The sequence below is a fragment of the Mesoplodon densirostris genome, chromosome 6 (genome assembly GCF_025265405.1).
Source record: "Mesoplodon densirostris isolate mMesDen1 chromosome 6, mMesDen1 primary haplotype, whole genome shotgun sequence".
Lineage (NCBI taxonomy): Eukaryota > Metazoa > Chordata > Mammalia > Artiodactyla > Ziphiidae > Mesoplodon > Mesoplodon densirostris.
In genome coordinates, this window is record NC_082666.1 from 68,164,155 (window position 1) to 68,184,735 (window position 20,581).

Sequence of the window (20,581 nt, forward strand, 5' to 3'; positions counted from 1 at the left end):
TAAGCATTATACACATGATGTCATATGGATGTGTAGAAGTATCCTTGCCTTTCCCATCTATGAAATGTGGTGTTTCTTTGCTGTCAAAGTTCCCATTTCTGTTATATCCCAAACAGGGACTTTTCATAGTGGGGAATACAGCTCTTCTGGCTGTGATAATTAAATACCCATTTTTTTCCTTTTTTTTTTTTTTTTTTTGCAGTACGCGGGCCTCTCACTGCTGTGGCCTCTCCCCTTGCGGAGCACAGGCTCCGGACGCGCAGGCCCAGCGGCCATGGCTCACGGGCCCAGCAGCTCCGCGGCATGTGGGATCTTCCCAGACCGGGGCATGAACCCGTGTCCCCTGCATCGGCAGGCGGACTCTCAACCACTGCGCCACCAGGGAAGCCCCCATTTTTTTCCTTTTAATTACAATGTTTCTGTTTGGACATTTTCCAGTTACACACTTGACCACTTATTGATCTCCCACATTCTATGAAGTAGTTTGAAACAATGAAATGATTGTTTTGGCAGTGTGAGGGTCAGGGATGGGGAAGTAAGTGACCCAGAGGTTAAGTGGGTTTCCTCACCTAAGCCAGTGAACCCTTAGAGTCTAATTATTTGGAAGCCAAGGAATACATGGACTCAGGATTCCCACCTGATTGTTTCAGTTTACAACCCGGAAAACGTAGGCTTTGTTTATAGCTGTGCTCTTCAGTGCTGTTGAGAAATGAAGCTCTATGGTCTGTGCTGTCCAGTGGGGCACCCACTATCCTCATGGGGCTATTTAAACTTAAACTTAAATACAGGAAAATGTTTACTTCCCCAGTTATACCAGCTGTGTTTACAGTGGTCAGTTATTAGTGCAGATAAAGAATATTTGTATCCTGCAGAAAGTTTTATTGGATAGTGCCGGAGGATTCTTGTCCTAGACCGTGATAAACTGTTTAGGGGACTATCTTCTCTTGGAAAATTCTTGTGAATAAGTGAAATGTTGAAAGTGGATTTGTGTTTTCTCTTTTCTGTGTCCTGTAACTGTGTGCTGAAGGCACAGGAAACTCACAGGGCGCCCTCAGAAGTGTCTACCAGGCTTGCTATAAACTACAGGCCACAGCAGCCCTGCTTGATTCTCTTTTACAAATCAGTTTCCTGGTAGCACTTCCTCCCTACAATTTTTTTTCTCTCTCTTAAATGGTTGGAAATCTGTTCTAGTTGACTTATAGAGGCCTGATTGGTTTGGGAGTTTGATAAAAAGAAGTCACAGCATTTAGGGATTTCCTCCTTACCACATCATCTCCCCAACTTAATGGGTATATGCTCAGGTTAAATATCATTACCAGGGGCTTCCCTGGTGGTGCAGTGGTTGATAGTCCGCCTGCCGATGCAGGGGACACGGGTTCGTGCCCCGGTCTGGGAAGATCCCACATGCCAGGGAGCGGCTGGGCCCGTGAGCCATGGCCACTGAGCCTGCGCGTCCAGAGCCTGTGCTCGGCAACGGGAGAGGTCACAACAGTGAGAGGCCCGCGTACCGCAAAAAAAAAATCATTACCATATTGTTGCTTCTAAGGTGTCTAGAATTGAAAGTATAGGCTTATTTTAAGACAGAAAGAAGCAAGATGTATAGGGATAAATAATATCTAGTGAAAGCAGTATTTTTTAAAGTTCTTATGGAGATTTTTTGGAAAAAAACTTAGTTATTTCCCTTTCTCTCCCTCTTCTCAGAATAATGATTTGATTCTTTAACTTTCTCCTAGACTGACCAATGTAATTTTTAAAAATAACTTTTAAGATTACAAACTCGTGGATTTTAATATGACGTGTTCCATTTCATTGCAGTTATTATTCTTTTTGCCACTCAGATTTTCCTACATTTGACTGATGTAGGAGCCAAGCTTCATCACCTTGGCTCTTTTTGGATATAACCTGGTAGTTCCTGAAAGCCTCCTTGCTTCCTGGTATGGCAAGATGTTCCATGCTCGTTTTGCACATTTCCTGCAAAAAACCTACAATCACTCATTTCTCTAAGGGACTTGTAGGATATCTTTTTAAGAAGAAAAGCCTTTTTTTCCTCTTATGTTAACATAATCTACAGAATCACCAACAATACAGAAAGCTGAAAAAAATCCTTAAACATTCATATCAGTTTGAATATAAATATACTTATTATAGAAAAGGGTTCCAATGTTAAATTGAAGATAAAGAGTTAGGTGTCAGCTAATCAGATCACTTGAAGCAATGATATAAGACTCAGGGCAAGTGTATTTTTCTTGTTTCATTTCGGATTAGATTGCACACACTGGCCCTCTGAGCTGTTAGTTTCTCTAACCACACATGTACATAAATAGAAAAGTAGATATTGAGCTGATTGGAAATCAACAAAATTATTGTTAACATCTTTGTGCTGTGAGCAATAAGAAACCAGAGAGTTTTAAATATTTTTTATTTTTAGCTCATCTAGGTGGTTGTTTTATCTGCCGGTCCCAGTTAATAAAAGACACAAAGGGCAAGGTATGTAAAAATCACGGAGTTAGCCCCTGCTGAGGGCTGTTGCACAACTGCAGAATAATTTGTGATGTAAGCTAAACCATGGTACTTTTAGTATCTCCAAACCCCCTTTCTTGCCCTTTTCATTGCAGTGTGCTTGGCTACCCTTTCTTTAGGGTAGGAAACTACTTATAACATTGTAGTTTGGAAACTACAGGGAACTACTTATAACATTCATTCATCCTCATTCTTTTCTTTTTTCTTTTTCCTTTTTTTTAAAAAAACATTTGTTATTTATTTATTTGGCTGCACCGGGTCTTGGTTGCTGCACACGGGATCTTCATTGCAGAGTGCGGCATCTTTAGTTATGGCATCTGGGTTGTTGTTTTTTTTTCCTTAGTTGCAGCATGTGGACTCTTTTACTTGCGGCATGCAGGCTCTTAGTTGTGGGATCTAGTTCCCCGACCAGGGATCGAACCCGGGCCCCCTGCATTCAGAGTGCAGAGTCTTAACTGCTGGACCACATTATTTTCACTGAAAATGTTTTCTTAAAAATCTACTGCCCATTGTTGTTCCAAAATTCAAATTCCACCTTACTAATACACAAGCCAGCGTTTTCCTTTTGGCAAAGTTTCTATGTAATAAACAAGATACAGAGTGGAGATTGGCCAGAATGAACATCTAGAATTGGTTTTATCTTCACACCTCTGATCTCCTTTTGTCGTATCTCGGCCAAGGGCATAGCCCATTTAAGTAAAAATAGGTATGTTCACACCTGCATTCATTTCTAGATCCTAGCACTGTTTCAAGTCAGAGGTAACATTTGTAGGTTCATTTGAAAGAACTTAGTCTTCTTATGGCACTTCAATTGAGAAGGGGGAGAGCCAAATCACCTCTTTGCTGAGAGAGCATTTCATACATCTCCATCTCTGTGATTGCATCGAGTCATTATGTAGCAGTTGGCTCTGATACGCTTGCACAGACACAAATTGAGTCTGACAGGACTGATGTCTCCTGGACTTTGCTGTCATTTGAAATGCTGGCATGAGGGTGGGAGCGGTGAAAGGGGGAGAGGGAGAGAGCTGATTCCTTTAGCACTCCTTCTATGAAGTTTGGAGAATTCTAACATTTGATAGCTGTGAACTGCTTGATAAGTTGTTTTCCAGATGAGATTGATAACGATAGCTGATTTGGAGCAGCTGGCTAGCTTTTGGTTTCAAGTGCATGCATTTCAATGTGCAATTTGCTTCTTCATGCCACCCACAAATCTGTTCAAAAGGAAAAAAAGGCTATCTAGTGGAACGGTAATTAGAATGATCATACCCCTTCCTTTTAGTTTTATCTTTCCTGCGTTCACACCATTCATTCATAGTAATGAAAAAGATAATATCTTTTTTTTTTTTTTTTTTTTCTTTTTGCGGTATGCGGGCCTCTCACTGTTGTGGCCTCTCCCGTTGCGGAGCACAGGCTCCGGATGCGCAGGCCCAGCGGCCATGGCTCACGGGCCCAGCCGCTCCGCGGCATATGGGATCCTCCCAGATCGGGGCACGAACCCGTATCCCCTGCATCGGCAGGCGGACTCTCAACCACTGCGCCACCAGGGAGGCCCGATAATATCTTTTTAAAAAAATTTTTATTCTCATGCTCAAGCTTAGTTTCAAAAAAGACACACTATAGTATCTGCATTAACAGTACTTCTTAAACTGCAAGTTATTTTAAGTTTTTAGGTTATTTCTGGATGTCTCTAGTATTTTGTGTCAAGAATTTTATGTGTTTCAGATATTCCTATATGCAAAACCTAAAGGTATACTGTTTCATTGGCAAACAAATTCTGATTGTCATTCTCAAGTTCTTCTCACAATGACAGAGGAAGCAGTAACATTAAATATGCCCTTTCTTTCTCTCTTTATTAAGAGCCTATTCTGTATAAAATGTTGTACTAGATTTATTGAAGGTTCTGTAGGAACTATCATTTATCACCCGAAGAGCCATACTTCAAATTGTTGCTTGGAGCCAGTCAGTCATCACTTCCATTCTTTTCCATTCCCACCAGGACCACCATCACTCTTATGGTCTGTGTTACTTCTTACCTGTGACTCTTGATAATAGTGTTCTGTAAATCATCCCACATTCAGCTGTCAGTTAATCTTTTCAAAGCTTCATTCTATATTGGTTCTTCTGCTCCAAAACATTAAATAGCTCCCTTTGTGGTTTGCTGAAAAAAAGGCTGGTGGGCTTAGGTTGGCATCCAAGGCTCTCCATGACCTATTATTTTTTAAGCCTGAGCCATTTTCTTTTTTTTTAATATACTGCAATTTTATTTCAATCACACAAACAAAGTTAGCATGTAGGAAATTTAAATGAAACAGTACGGTAAAAATAGCAGAGAGCCAAAAACTCTAATAAGGAAGTATACCTAAAGCATGCGACATTTTCTTTTGCCTCATCTTCTTGTGATTTCCTAATGGATCCATCACACCAACCCAGTAGTCTCATTGTGGACCCTGGACCAGCTCCATCAGCATCACTCAGAAACTTGTTAGAAATGCAAGTTCTTGGACCCCCAGCACAGACCTACTGAATCACAAACTCTGGTGGGTGCGTGCCCAGTTACAAGCCTTCCTGGTGGTTCTGATGCATATAGATATTTGGGAAGCCCTGCTTCAGGCCAACCAGGCAACTCACCTTTGCCAGAGTTCCCTTTTCACTGCCCTGCCTTTGTATAGAATTCCTGGAATGCCTTTCCTTTCTTTTGGTAAAATTCTGCCTGTACTCCACGGCCCAGTTGGAGACTCCGCTTTTTCTATGATGTCATTCTTGATCCTGAATTTCATGGCATTATTTGGCTTTCCTTCCTGGCACTAAACTCGTATTAACTTGTCCTAGTCATCCAATGTGCCTGTCTTATTTTCCCTCCTAAACTGGAAAGTCACAGAGGATGGACTCTGATGTCTTGCATGCAGTAGGCTCTCTAAAAACAGGCTGTGGCTTATTGATTTTACATAGAAAATTGAGAAAACTAAGCCATTGCCCAGGAGGCATATAAAAATCCTGTATGTCAAAGTGGCTTTTGCTAGCTATTGTTTTGACTTATGGAAGCCAAACTAGACCCAAATGTGATGTGTCTTTAGGGAAGAAGCCAAATGTGCTGGTGTAAAAAATTCTAACCTCTACTGTTTAGCTGGAGAAGTTGAATTAGCACTGTCATTTCACCTGGTGCCAGGAAAGCAACTTCCATTATTCTGCCAATAATAGACTTTTATCCTGCATGGTGGAGCTTCTCTTAAATCTTACTTGTAGCATTGATGGACTTTCTTCCACTTATGTAGTCATGTAATATTTCATAAGAAGTGACATGTTCTTCTCATAGAACGTTACCCAAAAGGTGGCATGAGCAGAGAGTGAAATTCAGAGGGGTTGGCTTCAGGGTGGCCTGAACATGGGAACAAGATCAGCCTGGGGAGTCCCATTTCACAAACCAGGTTGTTTGCTTCCTAACCCAAAGGTGTCATGGTTACAATTTATGGTGTATCAACAGTGTTTTGCATCTCTCGTGGTGGTTGTGATGGAACAAGGGGAGAAGAGTGAGAGTCTAAGTGTCTTTGTGTTTTCTTCCCTTTCTTTTCTTTACCTCTCCCTTCACAGGCTCTGAAAGTGTTCCAGCTGAAATTTCAGATCGGTCCGGCTCGCTGCGGCTTCTGCGGCAGGGATTCCAAGCTGCCAGTGTGTGCTGGTGCCGAGCTGCAGGATGGTGCACGTAGCCAGGCCGCTGCTGCTGCTCCTTGCCTTCTTCCTCCACGCGGATGCTGAGAGTAAGCCATTCTCCCCTTCTCTAGGGGGCTATAATGAGTGGTTTTGTTTGCAGTTGGCACCACGCTCAGGGCCTCTGAATATGTTTCCTTTGGAAGTAGATCCTGAGACACTGTGGGATCCTCCTTGGCTACCAGCCAGCCTTTCAAAGAGATTATTGACATGACTTGCTTACCATTTCCTCTCTGTCTTAATGCCCTTTTTCTTGTGCATCTAACTGTTCCTACTGTTTTGCCTTTCTTTTTTTTTTTTTTTTCTTTCTTTTTTTGATATTCTTAGCAGCCCAGTAGCAAAAGGTATTATGAGACCAATGATACAACGCAAACTGGGATTAACCAGTCGGTGGTGCCAATAAGTAAATATTGCTCAGACCCATTAGACATTTCTTTAGTTTTGTGGATACTTCTATGTTTAGAAAAATGTGCAATGTCACATTGAGCCCAATTAAACTTCCAAGCCCTTGTAGCTGTCACAGCAGCTGTTCTAATGTACCGTTTCCGACAGCTGTCGTGGAGTACAGTATTCAAACAAATCAAGCAGAACTGACAACTTTGTGGCTGGATGAAGGGTGTGGAAGTGTGAGGAGATTTCTGTGGAGTACAGACCCCAAAGTTTGGATTATAGGACTCCATTTGTGAAACTGAGATTGTGGTCAATTAGCTTGCCAATTAATGAGAAGATCACATCTCCTTCGTAATTAGGAAATCATTAGGCCTACCTTGTTTACATACGTTTCTTTTCCCATCTGTCCTTTGGATTTTTTGGAAGAGGCAGTACTGGAAAAAGACATGTCTCTGGCTTATAGTTACCAACATGTCTGGTCGCCGGTAGTGGTTTAACTCATATGAGAGTCAGCCATTCTCTTCGGGAGTCCCCTTGGTGCTATTAAAATGTGTAACATCTGCAGTCATTAACTTTTCCCTCCACTGACTATTGCAGTGAGATTAAATTTGATTCATGTTAAAGATGTTTCAAAGACAAGGATCCCGTGTCATGTTGGCCCTTACCTGTTAATTGCATTTCAACAAGAATTTCCTCAAGAGCAGCCAATTTCTTTGTTTAAATAGGGCTCTCTTTTTTAAAGAGAGCTTTCCAGGAGTGAAGGGAATACTGTTAATAATAGGATACATATGGAACATGCATGTTTTAAGCACAACATTTTCTGGTTAATAATGTATATAGTCTCCTAATTAGCACTTGGGAGTGTTGGTTTAAGGTGAAGCCAAGGAATTTCGAGTACAATGCCAGCAAATAATTAACTGGGAAAAGACCCAAATGAAAGATGCTTGTGTTAAAAGCCGTTTATGTCAAAATGTATTTTAAAGTTGCAATCTAAATTTAGTGTTTTAAAGAAATCAGGCATATGGCTTTATTTTTCAGTTTTGGCTGGAGTGAAAAAGTAAGTTGTTTTATAATTGTTAGCTTTCGGCGAAAGCATATTAAGGCTGTGGGACCTGACTTTAATATCAGATCTCAGTTAGGGATTTTCTTAAAGTTATTAGACCTAATTATCATATATTCATGAAGTTATCCTTCCAGATGAGTAAGCATATTCTTTTACTGAGAAGCTTTGCTTTTGCTTAATTCTCTGGTGGAAAGTGGCAGACAGATATCAAGCATTGAGGAACAAGTACTTTTAAAATTTTAAATTATGTGTATTTAAAAAAATAAATTTATTTATTTTATTTTTATTTATTTTTGGCTGCTTTGGGTCTTCGTTGCTGCATGCGGGCTTTCTCTAGTTGCGGTGAGCGGGGGCTACTCTTCGTTGCAGTGCGCGGGCTTCTCAGTGCAGTGGCTTCTCTTGTTGCAGAGCATGGGCTCTAGGTGCGTGGGCTTCAGTAGTTATGGTGCGAAGGCTCAGTAGTTGTGGCGCATGGGCTTAGTTGCTCTGTGGCATGTGGGATCTTCCCGGACCAGGGCTCGAACCCATGTCCCCTGCATTGGCAGGTGGATTCTTAACCACTGCGCCACCAGGGAAGCCCTAAAATTTTAAATTATGTTTTCAAAACAATCTAGACTATAAATGATCATCACCTGCTCCTCCTCTTGCTCGCCCCTTCTCTTTCTTTCTCTTCTACTCTTTCATCCATTTCTTATCCAATAGAGTCTTAAGCAAGAAATAACAAAGGCCTGAGTGAATTAGCGATTGTTAGTTAAATTAAGATATTTACCATGTTATATATTTACATGATAGCAGTTTTCAACCTCAAGATGTAACCTGGAAAAGAATCCATTCTCTCTCACTTTTCCCTTCACAGCTGCAAAGAGGGAGAGGCTTCTTCTTTGCCAAATTAATTTTGTTTGGTTTTGCCCTATCTCCTCAACCTTACTTTAGGATATTTTCCCTTTAACAGATTCATTTGGCATTGCTGAATAGCATATGTAACCTGAGCGTTCCTGGGGAAAGAGGAAAAATTAGCCATTTTTTTTAGGTACATTTTAAAAGAAGAAAGAACATCCCTTAGTAATCTACTGGAGGATATTCATGGTACATGAAAGCACATGGTAGAGTCTGAGATATAATTTTAGCCACTAAGAATGTTTAAAGAACAATTGATGAAATAGGATTTAGATTGTAACCCATTAAATTGTGCCATTAACTTCTCTTAAAACCCTGAAAAAAATCAAGATACAAGTAGCACTGAAGAAAAATTTGATTTCTTCACCATCATAGAAAGATGATATTTCTCAGGCTTGTATCAGCTGGGTCACTGATTTGTTTCCCTACACTTTCATTAGCACATCTAGCCATATATATATTTTTTCTTTTACCTAACTGTATTTTGTATTCATACAAGGGATCAGGAATTATGTTTCAGACTTTAATAGTAGCTTGTCAGAGCCACTCAAGAACAGTGGGAATAATTTTTTTTTAATGTTGCTCTCTTTTGAAGAAGAGGATGATATGCAGGTGGGGAGTGGAAAGAAGCCACTCTAGGGTGCCATGTTAACTTAGTGTGTTCAGCTCGCTGCCTTTTGAAACGATTAACTCTGCAGAGCTGAGGAGTGAGGCTTATAATCCGCTGTGTGGAACACCATAGAAAAGTGCTGGTGTGATGTCGCATTAGATAGAAGAGCTCTCATGAACCTTGGTTCAAACCCAGGTTGAAAAATTGTGATAATATCCCTTTAGCAGAAAATTATAGTCTTTGCCATTGCCCACTTAAAGTGCCCTACTGATCTCCACTATTATTTCAAAAGGCTAGATGTGTGCAAGGATCCTATTTCTTTTTATTCCTAAGTCTGGAGTGCTCGAAATGATGTCGCTCATTGCTTCTTGAATGCACATACACATGGTAGAGCTGTGGTCCGGGGGAGGAGTCAAGTGTGACTTCAGTTTGAACACTAGGAGTTGCCCTTCCTCGTGCCAAGCTAACCAGTTTTCCATAGTGGTTTGACTGAGGTCAGTTCAGTGATGCTGTGCATTCAAATTCTAGATGAATTTAGATTGTATTATAGTAATATAATCCTGGGGTAAATATTTTTCTTTTCTTTTCTTTTTTTTTTCGGTATGTGGGTCTCTCACTGTTGTGGCCTCTCCCGTTGCGGAGCACAGGCTCCAGACGCGCAGGCTCAGTGGCCATGGCTCACAGGCCCAGCCACTCTGCCGCATGTGGGATCCTCCCGGACCGGGGCACGAACCCATGTCCCCTGCATCGGCAGGCGGACTCTCAACCACTGTGCCACCAGGGAAGCCCGATATTTTTCTTTTGACTGAGTTTTCTTAATAGTTTCTGGTAATTTTATGTAGCTTTAGTTTGCTATTTACCAGTCCTTTTTCTTTTTTCTTTCTTCTTCTTTTTTTTTTTAAACTAAATACAGGCCAAGAATCTGCTGTTAGTACATTCTTTTATCAAACTGGTTTCACTATGATGAAATCACTTACATTCTAGACCTGAATTTATGCTTTTTGGCCACTGTCATTGGACCTGAGTGTTTACTGGATCTTCATTATAAACACAGCTCTTGATAGTTGAATTCCTAAAATGGTTTAGTTCATCCTTTTTCTGTTGCTTTTTGCCATTTTTCTGTCTCAGATGGTGAACACACCCTCATTTTCCATCCTTATTGTTAAGGAACCTTGCTGTAGTCCCCATCTACTCACTATATTTCTGCCCTATGTGAAAGCAGTTAGGTTTCTTTTATTCCCCCTCTGGTAGTATATCACTCTATCCAATGGAACTTCTTTATTTCTTTGGCATTAGAGAAGAGACTGACATCAATGTTGTAAGTTAACCATTTTTTCCTTACTTGTTTTCTGGTGGGCAGCATAGGGTAATGGTTAATAAAGTAAGCTCTGAAACCAGAGCCTGGTTTTAAATTCTGGCTGTCTTTTTGTAATCGGGAGCATGATGCCTCATGCTCTTTCTCTGAGTTTTCCTATCTTAAAAATATGGGTGATGAGTGATGATGGTGTTGGTATAGTGTAGGGCCTACTCTTGCGTTTTATGAGGAATAAATGAGTTAATGTAAAACACAGATCAGCAGATAACACATGGTAGATATTTAATAAATGTTATCTATCATTATTCAAAAACATTCAGCCAACATTTTTATTGAGTACTTGTGTTTAGGTACTGTGCTGAAATTATTTAATTTGATACAGATCATCAAAATTTGGACAGTTGATAAACCATATTTTCCTGCAGCGTGTTAAAGTCCCCAGCTTGCTTCCCTATAAAAAGTTCTATACATAGGAGATTCTTATAAACTCTTGTCCCAGGAATTAAACTGAAGATCAAGAGGGAATAATATGAAGCATATCTGCTTTTTCAAGCTTAGGAAATAGCCAATTTAAAATTAATTTTGCTTGGGTCTAATGGATAATGGAAAGTGTTTCCATCTTCCTGTTTTGTTGCTTCCTGTAGTGAATTTTCTTGAGCTGCTCTGAGGGAGGAGCTATAGATATTTACTGGAAGCACATACAGAAACACGTGGGACACTGGCCCGGAAGGCTGGAGAGGGAGGTAAGCATGGTAAGGAAGAAAGTGAGTGGCTTTTGCTATGGCCAGAAATTATTTTTCAGAAAACAAAATTAAAGAAAAGGAAAATGATTAGATTGAAGGGCAGGGTCAATGATTCCTTTTGCATTCTGCCGAAATCACTTCCAAGAAGCAGCCTGTCAAGAAGTTAGACTTCCAAAATGAAGTTAGGAATGGAAAGACTGTCTTTCTTATGTCATCAAAATGCCTTCCTCCCAGTAGACAGGGCCATTTCACAATGAGAACATTCATAGATCATCAAAAATGTCCTTTAGGTTTTTGTTTTTTTTAGATTACAGGTGTTTAGGTATGTGTGATGTATGTATTCATGTATGTATGTATGTACTTAGATCACAGACCATTCAATCAACTTTTTAAAAGGTAAATTGCTTGGGATGATGAAAATGAAATGTTCTAAAATTAGATTGGGGTGATGGTACTAATTGGGTATAAACACACTAAATACCATTGAATTGGACACTTTAAATGGGTGATCTGTATGTGTGTGAATCATATTCCAATAAAGCTATTTAAAAATGAAAAGGTAAACTGCTGCTTAAGCCAGCTCTCTGGTTAGATTCTCTTTGGTATATGTCACCTGAATGAAAAGTGTTCTGGTTCCTTCAGGCCAGTTAGAATAGATGTGCTCATTGAGGAGAGCAGGAAGAAAGCCAGTTCATTTTTTCCATGCTCATGCCTTCCTTGTTTTCCTTTTCTCTGAATTTACAGAGGTGTGGCAAAATAAAAACCTTACTGTTCCCTCCTCCTTCCTCCCCTCACTTTAAAGTAGTTAAATTAGCAGAGTCCAGCTGTCTACAGCAAGAAAAATATTCCAGCTATTTTACGGATCCTTTGGTCCCATTGTAGAGTTTTCTGTAGCTTTCTGAATTAATTGCTCACAGCAGAGCTGTACCTATCTAGTAAGGTTAAGAATATGTCACATAATCAACAAATGTGTACACTTCAAAGCATTTTATTGTGTGTAGAGGGACTTGCTTTTTCTAAGAAAAACCAAAGTATGATAGATTTGTTATCTCTGGTCTCTGTTTGCGATGAGGGCCCTAGGCTTGAAGGATAGAACAATATCTGAAATATTTGTGAATTACTTCTTGTTATTGCTAATAGCCTGGTGATATTTGATTATACTGTTCTATGATTTCCTCATTTCTTTCCCATCATATTCTTAGTTTCTTTAATTTTCCTGACGTAGCTGCTATTTACCTGATTCATTACAAGTAAGTTTGATTTGTTTGCGAGCCCGCAGTCTTCTTCCCATGTTGTGCTGCTTCAGTAAATTCAGAAAACCCCAACCAGTGTCCAACTTGAAATAAAGAATCAAAGAGAAAAGTACTAGTGATTGGGTGGAAACCAATTCTCTTACTTATAATTTTGCTTTTTCTCTTTTCCTCAGTTTGCTTTAGATTTATTTATTCGTTTGTGAAACCAGTAACCAGTGTGTGTGTGTGTGTGTGTGTGTGTGTGTGTGTGTGATCATGTGTCCCTGCTACATGGAAAGCTTTGTGCATAATGGTAGGGATATAAAGATTTTAAAAAGTGTGGTCCCACACCAGCTTGTAATCTACTTTCAGAATTCATAGCTCACTTTTCAGAACTCTCTCAAGCAATATTCTCAGATTTTATCTCCAGGCAGGAAGTAGCGCTTAAGAATATGGACTTGTACCAATGTTCAGATCCTGCCTCTGCAGTACAGGTGTTCTGACTATGTGCAAGTTACAAATCTCTATGTGCCTCTCATCTGTAAAATGAAGACGGAAAATGGCACACAGTTGATATGGTTATCATAAGGATTAGAGAACTTGCAAAGCATTTTGAATAATAGGATTAAATATTCACTAAATGTTAGTTGCTCTTTTGCTTTTTTCTCATCAACTTGCATCATTTCCAAATTAGAAGCATCCATGTTTAGATCTCTGTGGACATTGATGATCCCATTAACTTTATGATTTGAGCAATATCTTTTATAAAATGTAAATATGTATCATTATATATGGAATTATGCCTCCAAAGGGCATTGACTGATTGACACATTTGTGTATTTAATATTCCCTCTAATAAGTGTTTATTGGACACATTTCCTGTGTCAAGCATTGAGGTAACTACTGGATATACAATGGTGAGATAAAGAGATATGATCCCTGCCCCTAGAGGGCTTAAACTCTAGTGGGATAGACAAATATTTAACATTAATCTCAAAACGTTCATACTTTCTGTGATAAATGTTTTGAGGGAAGAGAATAGGGAGGTTAGTGTCGCAACTATTCAGAAGAGCAATAAAAAGCATTATGAAGGAGCAATTTATTTCTTGTTTATTGTGAAATAATTTTAGACTTGAAAGAAGTAAAAATTGTACAGGAATTTCCCAAGTACCTTTCACCCATATTTCCCTAGTAATGATATATTATGTAATAACATTACATTATCAACATCAGGAAATCAATATTAGTACGATACTATTAACTACAGATTTTACTAGCTTTTACATCAATATATTTTTGTAAAGGTGTAGTTCTGTTAAGTTAGATCACATGTATACCTCTGAGGGGATGATTTTTGAGCTAGCACCTGATGGATGAATAGACATTAACTAAACTACACCTGAAAGAGCTGTTAAGGTTCAAGAAAGAACATGCTCTTATACCACAAGACAGGATAACCTAGTGTATTCTGGTGACTGAAAGAATGGATGTGACTGGATCACAGATTCTGAGAAGGAGGAAGTAATCAAATAAGGATAGACAAGTAAGCAGCAGGACCATCTAATGCAAGGCTTTAGAACTTGTCAAGATCTTGGTTTTTATTCTAAGGACAACTGGGGGAGTGACAGAAAGAGATGTAAAAAAACATCTGTGTGGTAGCAGGGTAGAGAAATCCTCTGAAGCCAGGCCAGCCAGAGTGTCCTTGAGATCTTTTAAGAGTCTAGTTGAATGTTAAGGAAAAGATGGGGAATAGGGGAGAAGAGTGGTGGAGGTTAGGAGGGCCAGACTGCCTTGAAACTTAAGAAATAATGTTAGTTGACTTTTATTGAGCTACAGTCTCCTAAAACCTAAACCACCTACAGATTATTATAATTCTGAGTGAAAGAGAAAGCCAAGCTAATGAGGGACATGTAATTCTTTATTTTTAACATGTCATTATTTTTTTCCCAAAAGTATATCACTGCTCATTCTTATGATTTCTCTTTTTGTTTGTTCAGGTAATTTTTAAAAACTTACCTTTATGTTAATATATTTGTAAAAAGAAATACTGTGGAATCCAGAATCAGTTTTAAAATGTGAATGAAGTTTAAAACCTTACTAGAATGGGTATTTCAATTTAGTTTCTGTTCTCCAATGAAAGTTTTAAATTCACTCTACAATGTGTGATGGATTTTGCATAATCACAACATAGTGTTGTGATAATTGTTTTATACTACATTTATTCAATGAGACATTAAAATACACTAAGTGCTTATATCTGCAGATTAAAAATAGCACACAATACATTACTTTTGAGCTATAAGCACAGAAAGTATAACGAGCCAATTAAACTTAATACATTCTAGTAGTTTTCTTTTCTTTCTTTGTTGTTGTTTTTGCTATATTCAAGTTGCTTATAAAGGAGTGAGAGAAAAATAAATTGCTGTTGTTTGTTTACCATTAATAGGGCAGACCTTAAGTGCTGCTTTTTGCCCATTGACCAGATCACTGGAACTATCTGTATTATTTATGCAGCATGGGATTTTTAAATGTTTTTTACCGAAAGACAGATCTTTTTGGTAATGACAAACGTGTTAAAAAAAATAAAAACCCGCTTTTTCTCAATACACCTTTAAAGATTTTTTAATTGTTTTATGTCTGGTCAAGTTTTTTAAGAACCTCATTTTAATTGTAACAAAAGTTTACAACTTGATTTTTCAAAAAAGTTAACAAACTGCAACCACCTGTTAATAAAGGTGTTAATATTATAAAAAAAGAGCAGGGAAGGCATTCATTGCTTTCAGCTGTAGTGATTTCAGGTTGATACAAACACCTCTTTAATGTCCATATGTATCCTTTTTAAAAGTAAATTTAAATCACAACATTTAATTTAAAAGTAATATTTTTTTTTCATTCAGTAAATGCCTACTGTGTGCCCCAAACAAGCCAGATCCTGATTCGTGTTACCACAGAATTTCCATTCTAGTTGGAGTGGAGCTGGGCGGGGAGGGAAGAAACATGCAGCAAGACAAGGTTATGGACAAAAGATAAATGAACAGTGTGGCTTTGATAGTTAGGAATGCTGCAGAGATAATAAAACAGGGTGATGTTCTGTGAGAGTACAGGGGGATGTTAGGGGAGGGGACAGGACATTCCTTCATTTTATATCAAGGAAGGTGTTGCTTAGTGAGACCCAACACTTAAGCTGAGTGATGGGACAGCACCAGCCATGAAGAAGTGGAGTTCAGCACATCCAGGTGGATAGAAAAGTGGTTCACAAAAGCCTTGAGGAAAGAAGGCTAGTGTGTTCAAAGGACAAAGTAAGGCCTAGGAGACTGAAGCACAGTGAGTGGGAAGACATAGCTAAGAGAGCAGGAAGGGGCTAAACCGTGTGGCCCTGTGGGCCTCGGAAGGAGTTAGATTGCTCAGCCAGTATGTAGGGAAACATATATTCTTGGGATATCTACCTATGAAACTTGAATTGGGCACCACTCTCCTCTACTGGGACAAAATAAATATTTCTTTCTCAAATAGTTCATTGAAGGGTTGTTACAATCTCTGATCAGGTTATAAATTCATTTTCTAAACTGCTTGACTGAAATTTCCTTTGTACCATCCAATATAGACTTTGAACACTAAAGGCTTTGGTTAACAAAAGCAAAAATATCTGCTTTTAGCTCTTTAGCCAGTTTTGCTTTTCTTTTAAAGTAGATGATATTTCTACATTGGCAACATATAATTAAGTCTACACTTCATTTCATCAGTATCCGTAGCTGGAGAGGCCTAAGGAGGGTACAAATGAAAAGCAGAGTTGTAACTGGAAGGTGATGACCAACATACATTTGTAGAGAAGAAGGGAGCTTGAATAGGGCTTTCCTCTGTATGCTTCCATTTAGTCAAGATTATAGCAATAGGATTCCTAAGTGATTCCTATATGGAAAGTATATCCTCTATATGAAATAATTTTAATAAACTCTTTCCCGGTAAATCTCTTTTATTTGGAGGAAAAACTATTGCTTATGTGATTTAACATATTTGGACTTAGTTTTAAGCCTAGTGGGGTTGTAAGGTAATAAATAACATAAGGATTATTAAACCATAACTTAAATGTTTTCTCTAAAATAGTACATGGGGTTAGCCACCAGATTTGGCTTAAATTCTTCTGACTCTTTGGGGATGCTTATAGCTCTTACAAGTTGCTTTGAGATTCAAGTGAAATCCTATATGTAAAGTGCTGTGAGTGCCTGATGCATGGCAGGTATTCAATAAAGGTTCATCTTTATCCCACTGTATTAACCATAATGCCTGAGGTATACGTAGAAATCAATTATCTAGCATTTTCTCCTATTGAGATGATTTTCGGTTCAAGGAATGAAGCAATATATACCTTTGAGCAGCAATAAACAAAACATAACAAAAAAGCATCCATATCATAGATTACTATTATAACTTACAGGCTGAACTTAGTGAAATCTCTCCTTACTATGTTTATGCCATCAGTGTAGCCCAGGGTTTGTCAAGCTTAACGCTATTGACATTTTGGGCTGGGTAATTCTTTGTGTTCTATGGGGACTGCCCTGAGTATTGTAGGACGTGTAGGAACATCCCTGGCTTATACCCAGTAACACTCTAGCCCCCAGTTGTGACAACCAAAATGTCTTCAGACATTGCTAAATGTCCCCTGGGAGGCAAAGGCACCCGTGGTTAAGAACACTAACAATGTGTAAGCTCTGGTACAGAATGCTGGTACAGAGATTAGAAGAGGGAGATTCTGCCCTTCTAACAAAAGGGGGAAATTTTCTCAGAAATACGATAGGCCTTTCGTAAGTTCTTAAAATCAGCTATGCAAATTGATAAAGCTAAATCATATTTCTGTTTAATATCTGTATAACCATAAACAGATTTCCTAATTTCTTTATGTCTCAGTTTTGTTGTCTGGCATGGTAATTGTAGGGTTGATATAAAGATTAACTATCTTTTTTTTTTTTACTGGAGTATAATTGCTTTACAATTATGTTACACTTGTGTTAGTTTCTGCTGTACAATGAATTGCTTTACAATTATGTTACAGTTGTGTTAGTTTCTGCTGTACAATGAAGTGAATCAGCTAGATGTATACATGTATCCCCTCCATGTCCAATGACAGATGCATGGATAAAGAAGATGTGGTACATATATACAATGGAATATTACTCAGCCATAAAAAGGATAGTTCAAACTGGGTCATTTGTAGAGACATGGATGGACCTAGAGTCTGTCACACAGAGTGAAGTAAGTCAGAAAGAGGAAAACAAATATCCTATATTAACTCATATATGTGGAATCTAGAAAAATGGTACAGATGAACCTACTTCCAGGGCAGGGATAGAGACACAGACGTAGAGAACGGACATGTGGACACAGGGGAAGATTAACTATTAACCAATGTAAGGTGCTTAGAAGTATGCCTCACACATAGTAAACACTAAATAAACCTTAGCCATTGTTATTATATCAACACACATAGTAAGTGCTAAATAAATCTTAGCCATTGTTATTATATCAACAATGTATTTAATAGTATATTAATTTTAATATATTATTTTAAATGTTATTTTACTTTATTTTAGCAATAAAATCCAATTTTATCTCATAGCAATGATCATGATAATACCTTCTCCCGTATAATTTTTAAACATTTTATATCTTTAATCTAACTTGTTCCTGAATACTCTAGGAGTAGGGAGGATACATTTTATCATCTGCACTTGTCAGATAAAAGAAACCAAGGGTCAGAACAGATGACCTGCCTGGAGCAAAAAGGTGAGTAGGTGATGGAGAAGGCCCTAGAACTCAGCTCTCTTGACTCCTTGTCCAGGGAAGAGGCAGAACAGTTTAAAAGAGCAGGCACATGAGCTCAAAATGCATAGTGGCCAGAAACCTGGACAAAGGGCCAAAGCGATGCCACCACCATGGCAGGTGCCAGAGGTCCATTTCCATTGTAGTTGTGCTGGAACTTCATTAATAGCAGAGTGAGGCTTCAGAGTCACAGAAGAAAGATTATACCATATCCACAGTTTATACCTTGTGTAAGAATTAGAGAAGCATTGAATGACTCTTAGAAAGGCTTTTGTCGTGTTTCAATTTTTTTAAAAAAAGAGGAAAATACTATCAATTTGTAAATTTTTGCATTCTGTGCAACTAGTGTTTTATTATAAAATGATTTTCATATTTCAGTAGGCTGCCTTCTTGCTCTTATCCACCAGTTTGATTTGAAATTGTCAGCAGTAAGGTCTGCCTTCAGGATTTTATCACCATAATCATGATGTGACCATCAGTCCTCTTAGTCATATTCTGGTAGATTGGAAATCACAGCCAAACTATTTTATAGCTCCTCTCAAGGTGGAGTCGGATTCTCCTCCCCTTGAATTTGGGCTGGTTCCTTGAGGTGCTTTGACCAATGGAATGCTGCTGAAGTGATGCTGCACTTGTCCTAGGCCTAATCCTTAGACGTCTGGGAGCTTCTGCTTCAACTCTGTGGCACCTGGAGTCATCATAGAAAGGTGCCCAGCTGTCTTGCTGGAGGGACCCTGTGGAGAGAAAGAAATGCCCAGACAGCTCACGCATTTTGTAGCCTTCCAGGTGAAGTGCCCGATATGTGAATGAAGCCATCTTGGCTTCCCAGCCGGAGCCCAGCCTCCTGATGATGGCAAGTCATGGGAGTGACCTGAAGTGAGAAGAGGAGAGCTGCCCAGTTGAGGCCTGCAAGGCAGAATCCTGTGCAGAGAAATGTTTGCCTTAAGCAAGTTTTGAGGTGGTGTGAAACACAGCAATAGATAACTGGAATGCATTGTCATCAAAACGAAGCACCTACCAGCTTGAGAGCCACCTTGGATCTGTCGTTGCTTTATTCCTTCTTCTCTTCTGGCTCTGTACCACAGATGACATTCTAGATAACAAGCATTTAAAGGCAGTCCTTGCTTGGGTAGATGAACAGGTTGATATACAGCAGTTAAAGCCCTACCTAGTGCTAAAATTCTGAAATCTTTCCACATTTTGCATGCCTTTCAGCCAGAGGTTGGCAAATGACTTTTGTAAAGGACCATATAGTAGACATTTTTGACTTTGTGGGCCACACAGTCTCTGTAACAACTCTCCAACTCTGAGTTATAATAAGAAGACAGCCACAGACAACACATAAACACTTGGGAGTGGTGATGTTCCAATAAAACTTCATTTACAAACCCTTACAATGAGCCAGCTTTGGGCTGAGGGTCATGGCTTGATGACCCCTACTTTTGACCTTACTCACAAGTTCTCCCCAGATAGTGGGGAATGGCGAATGTTTATAAGCAGAAGACCTTGTTTTAACCTGGTGAGATTAGTTAGGGGAAAGAGACACATTTGATTAGCCTCTTTTAGCACGGTGCTTTGTTAGTCATGTTTATTGGGGGCAGATTAATTAGAATAAATAAGTTCAAGGGGCACATCTCTTGATAAACAGAGAAGTTTAATAGCACTTAACCTTTAGCATTTATGTGGAAGAAGCTTTGCATGTTACTGTGCTTTACGTCTTTGGGGGGTGCTTCAGGTACTTGGCTGTTAGTGCCACTTCAAATTGCAAACTCCTGACAAATAAATAACTTATTAGCTGTGGGATAGTTTTCATTGCACCGTGAGCCTGCCATTTGGAGCTATGAACATCTTAAATATGGAGGAGAAAAAAGTGCTGGGAAGTGTTACCTTTGATGGGAATGTTGTAACAGGGTCTGTAAAGAAACAGGTTTGTAATCATGGGTATTGAAGTCTGATATTGGTTTCATAAAGGCAAGCAAAAGCAGAAACGTCATGGTGAATTTGATCACATCATGGGTACTTCTGGTATAGATGTCCTCCGTACCATCTCAGTGCTCATAAATCAAAAGCAAAATAAAACTCTAACAAGAAAGCACCATTGATCCAGCAGCAATGCTCATAAATAATGCTTATGGATCCACGATGTCACCAAATGGAAAGGCCTTCACTGGGCATGAAGAGGGGGCAGTTTGCAATTGCTTGCAACTGGAATCCCTGACTCACATGGGAAAATTTAAATTACCAACTATTCCCAGTTTGTCCTGGCAGCTAGTAGAAGGCACAAGTTTCTGA

The 20,581-nt window shown here is 39.0% G+C and overlaps 1 protein-coding gene across 9 annotated transcripts in view; it reads left to right on the forward strand.

The window, feature by feature from the left end:
* PTPRD (protein tyrosine phosphatase receptor type D) overlaps positions 1 to 20,581 on the forward strand; it is a 534,283-nt gene that overhangs the window by 107,510 nt on the left and 406,192 nt on the right. For all 9 annotated transcript variants that reach the window (XM_060102137.1, XM_060102140.1, XM_060102139.1 and 6 more), the window contains exon 2: positions 6,109 to 6,275. In XM_060102137.1, coding sequence (XP_059958120.1) covers positions 6,212 to 6,275 — 64 coding nt within the window. In that variant the 5' untranslated portion in view covers positions 6,109 to 6,211. The remainder of the gene's footprint in view (positions 1 to 6,108; positions 6,276 to 20,581) is intronic.